This window comes from Poecilia formosa, unplaced genomic scaffold, assembly GCF_000485575.1.
Source record: "Poecilia formosa unplaced genomic scaffold, Poecilia_formosa-5.1.2 Scaffold346, whole genome shotgun sequence".
NCBI lineage: Eukaryota > Metazoa > Chordata > Actinopteri > Cyprinodontiformes > Poeciliidae > Poecilia > Poecilia formosa.
In genome coordinates, this window is record NW_006800285.1 from 436,366 (window position 1) to 446,896 (window position 10,531).

General features: G+C 41.1%; 1 protein-coding gene across 1 annotated transcript; it reads right to left on the reverse strand.

Annotated features, from left to right (window-relative positions):
- Window positions 1-412: 412 nt before the first annotated feature.
- LOC103153327 (uncharacterized) lies at window positions 413-9,115 on the reverse strand. Its single transcript, XM_007574208.2, has 5 exons — window positions 8,473-9,115; window positions 7,325-7,434; window positions 3,733-3,825; window positions 3,418-3,591; window positions 413-1,438 (listed from the first exon to the last, which is right to left on the reverse strand). Exons 1-5 carry the CDS (start codon window positions 8,621-8,623, stop codon window positions 1,286-1,288), a joined length of 681 nt encoding a protein of 226 aa, XP_007574270.2. The 5' UTR covers window positions 8,624-9,115; the 3' UTR covers window positions 413-1,285.
- Window positions 9,116-10,531: the final 1,416 nt, after the last annotated feature.

The window sequence follows — 10,531 nt, forward strand, 5'->3', positions numbered from 1 at the left end:
GATTTTTCAGAAACATATATTGTTTTCCTACAATTTCACAGTGAAGCTCTACTTTCTGTTGGTCACATAAAATACCAATAAAATAGCAAAAAATAAATAAATTTGTTGATGCAACATGGCACAGTGTGGAAAAGTTCACTATTAAATAATAAAAGTAGAGTTCCTAGCAACGTGTTTTGGGGAATTGGATTGAATTTTCATTACAACTGAAACCAAATGCCATCTATTAATGTTGAACAACAAAACACAAAGCAATTATTTTGTGACACAGCCACATCACAAGAGAAGTCTTCATGATCGGAGCCAAACGATTTATACATTTTTTTTCCTCAGAGAATCTCCGTTCCGTTTATGTTTAAAACGTTCTCCTCCTCACACGTGTACAGACAGATCTCTTTACGCTGCGGCTCTGTGTGCACATGGGTTTTCTTTATTCTCTGTTATTCAAATGAAACTTAAATTAGGACAGCCCATCAACAAAATAGTAAAACTGTTTATTTCTTGCATTTCCACAAAGAAGAAACACGAGGGAAATTATTGTTCTTCAATAAATACGGCACAGGACGAGTTCAAGATTAAACCTAACCATGAACGCACACTGAGGTAAATGAACACAATAAAAACAGATATTGTTGCACAGTGGGAAATTTGCTCGTATCATATTTTGCATTTCTTTACTTTTGTTTCCCTCTGTAAAACATAGTATTTGATTGGTGACTATGGAGGATGATTCCCAGACTGTTATTTTAAGTTGTGTTTTATTGAGTTTTGCAAAACTAGCTCCTTGTTGTTCGTTTGTTCCCCGGGTTTGAGTTGTTCCTCCCTCTTTTATAGAGAACATAGTGTTTTGTGAGCATTTAGCTCAACTTTCTTAAAAGTGAAAATAACTGTGTGTTTGGCACTTTTTGTCTCCCTCTTTGTTGGTTGGCTGCACAAACAAATATCTGCTTTACAGCACATCTGAATTAAAAAAACATACAATGTGTTTTCACTTTATGGTTTATGATAAAAAAAAAACATAAAAAATAAAATAATTATGAGCAGAACCGCACCCACAACACTGTCATTAATTTGTTTTGGTCAATTTCCTAAGATGTCCCAGCCACCTTGGTTTCTGAATGCTCAGTTTTTTGAAGTATTCATATGTGCCTCTGGTTAGATGGGATGCAGCTCCTCTTTGGGTTGGTTGTCCGGCTCAGTTTGAGGTATCTGGATCAGAAAGTTCTGTTGAACTCTTTCAGAAACTGAGGTACAGCCTTTCTCCAGCTTGAGGGCTTGTTCGGCTTCATACAGGAGGTAGAATGGTGCTGTCTGTGGTGTAACCTGGGCTCACGCTCATGTAAGCTCTCTGAGGAAGGGGAACATCCAGGTCAGATGGCAGGATGTCACACGGTAGCTCCACAGACTGGCGGATGCTCTCTTCGTACGACGGAGGAGACTGTATGGATCACAAATGACAGAGGGGGTCTTAGTCTTGTTTCTCCAAATAACAACCTTTTTGGTAATAATTGATAGATTTTGGTAACTTTTCACAGAAAATATTTGGGATTTGTTTTAACAATGGCTTAAACAGACAAATTTATGAACACGTGTTTGCCTTGAGTTTTGATTTGACAGAAATTCATTCTGTTGCAGACAGAACCAAGTTAATCTAGATTCAAGTCCAATTAATGAAAAAAAATGAGTCAGAATAGTGGGATTTTTAGTTACTTCCATCCACTGCATTTGTATGTTATACAAAACACTGAAACGCAGGAGTCATCTGAGATGCTATCTGAGATATACATTTTTCTAGTAGAAGTTTAGACTGTGGTTTTTGTAGATGGCTTAGGGTTAAATTGTGTCCACATAACTTTGCTTTATCTATCATCATCATCATTGCTTTGTGCAAATAAAGTTATATTCATAGACATGAAAAGGACGGACCAAATACAGCTGCTGGACCCTGTATTGCACGTTTTTGGGGGAAAGGGGAGTTAGAGAACATCCTGTGGCCTGCAGGGCTTGAAGCCTATTTTTAAAGAATAAAAGGAACATGTTTGTATTTACATTACCAATTAATCCGGTCCCACTCCAGCTGGCTGGAACTTGATTTTTTTCCCCTTCATTATCTGCCTGATAAAATCGAGCAGATCCACGCTGCCTTACTGAGTTCTCTTATCTTTTAATTGCTCTGGGACCCTCAGGCAACATGAACAACCCCGCACCCTGCACTCTGTCTCACACCACACACAAGCGCCAGGCTGCAAATGTTTCCATGCCGTCCTGCCTCAGGCTGCAGGACAGATGGGGGACAACGAGCGGGCATCACTATCTGAGCTCTCGCTCATGTTCAGCCCAGAAAGGGGAGGAGGCGGGAGGGATATCTGCTTCTTTATTGACCACTGCTGTGATGGGCAAAAAGCAGCGGGTGTGAGCTCGCTTTCGTGTGTGTGTGTGTGTGTGTGTGTGTGTGTCATGTCAGGGAGTGTCTGATTAAGAAAAAGGAGGGCAGACGACAGGAGTACAAAGCTGCTTTCTTGGCCACTGTTTGCACTCATGGACGCGGCCTCTAATTATGTTCGATGTGCCTTTTTCTCATTACCTTGTTTGCTGGAGCGTTGTGCGAACCCAAAGCTCAGCCATAGATCAACAAGGTAAAATGTTAAAAGCGGGAGCACAATGCAGAGGCGCTGATCGCGCTTCCTGATAACCCCGATGCGACTGCTGTCTAATCTCTTGCAGCAGAACTGTCTGTCAGTGAAACAGCGACAGATAGAAAGGTACCTTAATTTATCTTTATTTAGTGCTAAGCCACACATTGAGCTGACCTTGCATGACCGAAGTGACAACTGTCTCCAGATCCCATTAAAAAAAAAAAGAAAAAAAAAGCTCAGTCTCTTAAGGGCTTCATCGGCACGGGATCTGTGACTGTGGATGTTGCGGCCAGGTCTTGAATTACTGTATTTTTCGGACTATAAGCCGCTACAATCCCCCCACACTTTGAACCATGCGGCTTATAGTCCATGTGCGGCTTTTCTGTGGATTTTTCTTCAACCACCAGGGGGCGCTTTAGCAGGAAGTGAATCATTAAATCAAAGAAGAAAGCGCTAATTTTCATTTAGAACAAGCACATGCTAGCAGCAGGCACGACGGAGAAATGATTTAAACTCATATGATGCAGCTTTTAAGTTGAAGGCTATTGATCTGGCAGTACAGGAGGGAAATAGAGCCACTGCACATAAACTCTGCGTGAACGAAACCATGGTTCGGCGTTGGAGATGGAGGGCTGCGTCCAGCAGATTTATTAGGACGCTGCCCTCTGCTGGGTCCTTACGGAAAACCGAGAGCGATGCGTTTCCAGTTTTTATCAAAATAATTTGTAGGTGAGGCTTATGGTACGCTCTATAGTCCGGAAAATACGGTAATTCACCCTACCTCAGTAACAATGGGTCCATTGAGGCCGAAACGGTCTGCGATCATCATGTGGATCTGCCGCTGGCGGTCCTTCTTTCGGACGCTCTCGTAGGAGGGGAGCCTCGGCAGGGTGGCCTCCAGGGCGGGCAGGCTGTAGCTGGAGGGCAGGCCCACGTAGAACAGCTCACCCGGCAGCTGAGAGGGACAGAGGACACTGGACACTTGAGGCAAAAACAATGACTTTAAAACGAAACGCACCGAGTCATGATCCAAAGAAGTGATTCCAGCAAAGGATTGTTTTTAGTAGAAATGATGCGCGCGCAGAAGCGGGGTTACCTGGGTAACGCTGTCCTCAGGGATGTGAGTCTGCTCCAAACAAGGAGATCCAACCAGAGTCTGTCTGCTGCTGTAGTACTGAGGGGGAGCATCCTGAAACCAACAGCAGTGACTTCAGAAGATGCAGCTGATCCGGCACCTTGAACAAGTATTCACTCAAATTAAGTCACAAATCACAATGTTTTTTTGTTTTTTTTATAGAAATATAATGTCATAGATCAATGCAAAGTGCAGAATTGAAAAGGAGAAGGAATATTCCACGTGGTTTTTATCATTTTTCGCAAATTAAAATCTGAATGGATGCATTTTAATCTCTTAACCCTTAAATACGATAGAACCAGTTGCCTCCAGAAGTTACCTGATGTTAAATGTTGTCATGCTAATATTTTCATCCTTTTTGCCACAAGGCAGCACATTTTCTTGCTTCTATTTGATGCTTCGTTCATCTTTTAATCTTTGTTCCCTTTTGTCTGAATGGTTCTATTCAAATAAGCCTTTCTTGCCTTTATCTGCCTAATTTGGAAATAACCTGTGCATAACCTGACATATAGAACAAGGAAAGTAAAAAGTATTATCCGGTTAAGCAGTCAAGACACTGGAGAATATTTTTGGAGAAGCCGCAGAGAAACATGGATCAAGTAGGAGAATCTGGCGACAGGGCAGTTTTTAGCCACATATTTAACAAATCTTGCTAAAGTAGAAGATTGGGAAGAAGAAAGCTATTAGTTAATGAAAGCAGTGAGAATTTTTGAGAAGATGGGTGGAAGAAAAACTGCTGCAAAACATACAACCAGAGCTCCAGTCTAAGGGCTTAAAAGAGTCCTATTAATGTTACAATGGTCTAGTCAAATTCCAGAGTTAAATCTAAATGAGAATCTGTGGACAAATGTTCCACCTTTGTCCTGATTCAGCTGCAGCTATATTTTGCACACACACACACAAAAAAAAACACAAGTAAAAATGTCAGTCTGCCTGTGCAAAACTCTGCTAATTTATGTTAAATTCCCCCAAAATACATACGTTAAAGTTTGTGGTTGCAACATGACAAAAGTAACAAGAGTTCAAGAGGTAAACGTACTTTTATGGGACTCTGTATCCCGACACGCACTACTAGCTGTCGTTTCCCCCCATCTGCAATTAGCCAGGGAGCCACTAACTTCAGCCCAATTGACCAATTTTCATGCCTTGTTTCATCCCTGTGGGCCCCGGACGGTTTAGTAGCACCATAAATTATTAGATCAATAAGGCGACAACATGACCACCCTCCGATTTCCGCACCTCCTCCTTCTCCCACCCCCTACATTAAACAACAAGACCTGTCAGCGTCTCACTGTATGTGGCGCTGGGATGCAGGGGGGAAAAAAAAGGCAGACAGAAAAGCAAGTTAATTGCCTCGCGTCTAAATGAGCGTCCTTTGTGAGGAGAACAATGTGATGTACTGACTGTGTCAGGAGGGTCCAAGAGGCCTTTTGAGTGTTGTCCTTGTAGCTGCGGCAGGTAGCTGTTCATAAGCACACTCCGGTGAACATTATCTCCCTGCAAGTCATGATCATAACAATGTCAATTTGACACTAAGCCTGAGTACGAGGAGCAACAGGTTTCGCCTTTACTTCAACATTTTATGGTATTTGGCTGTTCTGAAGTGTTAAATTGATCATTTTCTGATTGGGCGAATCAAACTATCACTTTTCTCACACTCGAAAAAGACGCACAGCGGCGACCTTTGGCTTGACCCCTCGCCGCATTTCAGCGAGAAACAGAGAGCACTTGGAAAAAGGTGATGGCAGAGGTCTCGTTTGTACTTTAAAGAAGCAGAAGAACGTCCTCAGGAAAGGGGGAAAAGAAAAGAAGGTTTGTCTTTTTGTCGCCTGCCATTGATTCGGCCAGTGTGAAAAAGCACAACCGTGTAAAATCGGTGCTGAAGTCGGGGGAGGATCCCAGCAGCAGCTCGTTTTTTTTTTTTGTTTTTTTTTCTCCTACTGCTTCAAACTAAAGGAGATCCATTGTCTCCACTGTGTCCCCAACACCCACACACCCACAGAGAGGTCTGTCCCCTATTCATGGGGGCAAAGTGAAGCAGGGAAAGGTATGTGGCTATGAGGCTGAAGACATGAAATATCCCTCTGAGAAACAATGAAAGAGGGTTTGTGTTTGTTCTGAACTCTTTTTTTTTTTAAGTATAAGTCCAACAGACAACAGCGTTCTCAGATTAATCATTTTCAGGATTTATGAACATTTAAACGCAAAATCTCATCTTATGCGTGCGTTTGGATGTAACTGGTGGCCATAGTGGCCAGTTTGGATCTGTAAATTAGACTCTCTTGGTTCCTTAAACTAGGCAGCAGATCTATCTAATCCAAACCATGGCTGAGAAACAGCTTCCTGTGCTCCTGCAGTCCAAAGATAGCGCTCAAGCCAGAACAGTTACCATCTTTGAACTGTTTACATTTCCGCACGTAACTTCCTGGTGCCCCGAGCTGATAATCGATCGTGTTTTCTGCCGGCAAACATTTTCATATGTTTTTCCAAATTAGAGCCTCAATCCCAGGTGGTGTTTTTTTTTGTTGTTGTTGTTTTTTGTTGTTGGTATTTTACATGATAGGCCAACAATAGTTACAAAAGGAATGAAAATGTCACTTGTTAATTTTCACAACTAAAAAAATATATATGATCCTCTCTGACATAATAAGTTGTTGGAAAATATGCAATTCCAACTACTTTTTTAAGGTCTCTCATTGCCAGCTTTGTACATATAGAGATTGAAATTTTCCTTGTTTTTTTCTTTTTTTGCAATGTAGCTCCAGCTCAGTTAGATTGGATAAAGACTCTTAGTGAATGTCAATGTTCAGTTTTTCCACAGACTCTGGGGAATTTTGACACATAATTATGCTTCAGTCCAAACCATGTTATTGTAGCTCTGACTGTGGGCAACAGGAAATACAACAGGAAAATCCGCTCCCACAGCATAATGCCGCCACTTACATGTTTCGCTGTAGGATTGGTGTGTTCAAGGTAAAGTGCCTTCATGCAAAACACAGTGTTTTGCATGAAGGCACACCTGACCAGACGCATTGTTTCCTCTGCCTGACTTGTTCCAGACTTCAACCACAGTTTCTTAAGGCGTTTGCAGTTGTGAATTTAGGTGAAAGATTGAACGCTTGGAATATTCACACAGAGTGTCAGTAAAAAAAATAAATAAAAAAGAAGTGATTTGCTCTGATTTAATTACATCGGTGGTGAAGTTGCATCAGTATGCACGGTGAGAGCTAATTCTGTCCAATTCCATTAGAATCACCGAGTCTCGGCGAGATATTTCTGGAGGGCAGCTAATTCACAGAGGCGAATCCATTGCTGCAGAACGATGATATCAAGCTTATTCAGTCCTTTCGCCACAGCCAGGCAAAACTTAATCTGACACTTGTTAACGGTGCTGCACACACACTTCTCTCTCTTGTCAGAGTGTGTCCTGCAGCACTGCACGTACAGATCACCTTCAGAAGAAAGCTCAGCACAAGGGAAACTTTTCACGGCGTGGTGTGTTTATTTATTTATTTATTTTTTATTTTTTTTGCTCCCTCTCTGAGCGACTCACCATATCTGCGTGTGGGTCCTGATAGGAGCCGTGTTTGCAGCACTGGGGATCTTTGCGGTAAATAATGGAAAGCAGCACGATGACGACGAAAAAGAACACCAGAGAAGAAACTGTTTCAAAAGAGAAAAAGGGAAATAGTTCATTAGTAATTGCTGCTTGTTTATGAGGACATGTTGTGGCGTAATGTTTCACATTTTAATAAGGACGAATCGATTTTCAAACCCTTCATTTTAGACACAGGTGCAACTTACAATCTGCAATTAATCGGATTTTCTCTAATCAGAGATCGGCAGGTCAGCAGCTTATAATTTTTGTTTCATTAAATGCTTCAGAACTGAAACATTACTTTCCTGAAACGTAAACGTTGCTCTTTGGAACTTACAAGGTATTTTCTGAAGCTTTCCTGGAAGCTGCAGGTACTTTTGTTAGCTCACCTGCGACTCTCCAGAACGACGTGGTACTGAAAGTCTCATGGAATCTACTAGTTACTTTTTATGAAAACTATTTGCTCCTTTTTTCAGAACTCAATGGGAATGTTTACCTTACCCTTGCATTTACTAGTCACTTTCCATGAATGCACCTGCTGCTTTCAGACCTTAGCAATTACTTTCAGGAAAATGTTGTTTAAAGTCCAGCAAAATAAGAATGAGAGAGAGAAAAAAAGTTCCTTAAAGACGATTCCCTCTCTGGTGTTTTTTGGAACGAGATTTATGTTTCAGTATCAGACAGGGCATGCTATGATGCATAAATTTGAATAATGTAGTAACACCCTCATTTAATTTAAAGCTGCTACCTCTGTCGACAAAAACATGCAGAACATTTATGTTTCACTCTGTTTCAATGTCTTTTTACGCTTCAAATAAAACCAAAAACTGATGTCAGCCCCCCAAATTTTTTTGACTGGTGCATCTCTGTTCAGCTATTCAACAATTATTGATAAAAATTAGACACAAAATCACATTTCCATCACAACGTGTGATAAGCAAGTTGGATTTACATAAAATAACCTCATCGGCAGCAGCTGAAATTCATAACTGATCTTGATGCTGCACATCAAGCAACATCGGGATGTTTTCTTCTTGGAACTTGTTTGACGAAGTTATGAAAAGTAAATATTGAGCAGGACTGGCGTTCAATGAGCTACTTACAGGAGGCAACGAGCACCGTGAGCTGATCCGAGGTCAGCTGTGAGGAGGGAATGGTCGGACTCGCAAATGTGGACATTTCCTCTGCTTGGAAAATTAAAGTTGCTTTCACAAATCTTCCCGAGCTCGCCAGCCTCAGTGCATAGGCTCTCATCTTACACTTCAAGGGGGGAAGAAAAATAAAGAAAGAGAGGAAGTCCAGTTTAGCGGCTCCTCTTCACGACTGCCATCTCCGCGGGGGGACACATGCGCTCTGGAAGTCAGGATCCCAAACTCTCCTCCTCTCCTCCTGGTAAACACGCTGCAGCATAAGAGCGCGTAAAAAGCGCACTGACCGACGCCCTCCAGCAGGCTGCGTGGCAGCAAACGAGGCTGCCTTCACGCACTGATACAACACACTTATGATGCAGGGATTGTTTGGGAGAGGTTTGTTTCGGTTGGTGTCTGTGTGTGCACATGAGATCACAGAGAGAGAGAGAACGGCTTGTAAACACAGCGAGTTACTGAGCTGCTTCCTCCGCCGGTTTAATTAATGGCATCCAGACTATAGCAGGTTAACACACGACGTGCCTGAGGCTGAGTCCCGTTACCCTGGAGACGGTGGGGGTCCCATCCTGAGGGGATTTCTATGCAGACAAAGAGCAAAAAAAAAATGTTGCATTGGTATTCATGAGTGAATTTCTATCTAAACGGGCTGTTTGTATTGTGTTTTTAAAAATGTGAATGAAGAAAAGATTTCATATTGTGGCAAACTTTTGCAGAGCCAATATGAGATCTACCCTCCCATAAAGGAAAGTCAATAATTACATATTTGTTATGGAATCCATTAACTGTGAGAACAATACCTTAGATTTGATCTGCTGACAGATCAACAAATTAAAGGTTGTGGAAGAAGTGGTTTACATTCTACTGAATAGATATCACAAATTATTTAGTATGTGCAGTGCCTTGCAAAAATTGTTTGCCTTGACTTTGAATCACACTACTGAATAAAATAATTATAATGATTTTGAACTAGAAGGTAAAATGCACGGTTTTCAAAGTTGCTACAGAAAAAAAAAATTGTAGGACTAAAATATTGTAAGAACCTTTTACACTGACACCCCAAAATAAAATCCAGAGCAAACAATAGCCTTCAGGTATGATTTTATTAGTAAAAGATCCACAGCTTTGTTGAGTCTGTTGATAGGATAACTTTATAAGTGCAGCTTAACAAAGTGTTGGCCCTTTGCAAATGTCTTCCTTTTTGTTGCAGTTGTTTCAGATCATCAAGTTTTACTTTAAAAATGAATTAAAAATTAATGCGTTGCACTTTTAGCTTCAGCCCGATTGAGGTATAGGATCACGGTTTTCAGGGGTCTGCAACATGCTGTTCCAGAGCCTCAAGTACCTCTTTGGTTCTGTGTCTCATTTAATATTTTAAACAATAAAATGTTTCCCTAATTTTTTACTTTCTACTGTTGTTTTGCGAACCAATTATTTAAAAGAAACATTGGCTCGTCCCTTATAAGTTTGGTCCAATGTTCACCGGCTCAGTGAACCAGTGAAACTGGAAGAATGAATATCTAGATAATAATGTTAGAATGTGTTAGAATATAACTGGAAATACTTTTGTAACTCCTTCTGCTATGAGAATAAAACTTTAAATATAGTAAAACAAGCCAAAAACAAAACAAAACATGTGATTACAAACAATTGATTGTCAGGAACAGATGTACAGTGCCATTGTGTCTTAAATTTATTTGCCCAACTTTTTTTAATTGCCCCCACACTTGTCTCCCTCCAAGTTTCATTTAAAAGTTGGCAACTCTACTTATCAGTATATTTTTGGAGAAAGACTGAGAGAACATGCTGTATAGTTTAAGTTTAAACTGGAGGAAAGCAGCCCCCTAAGAAGTACACAGAAACCTAACAAAGCCCAATCCAGTTATTTAATATTCATGCAGCTCTAAGAGTAAAGAACCGCTTGAGAAGCAGAAGAGCCGATTCTTGCTCGTGAGCTGAGCCAAATCAGTCGAATCCCTAAAACGAACCGGAAATCTCATCCTGAGCACAGAGCGAC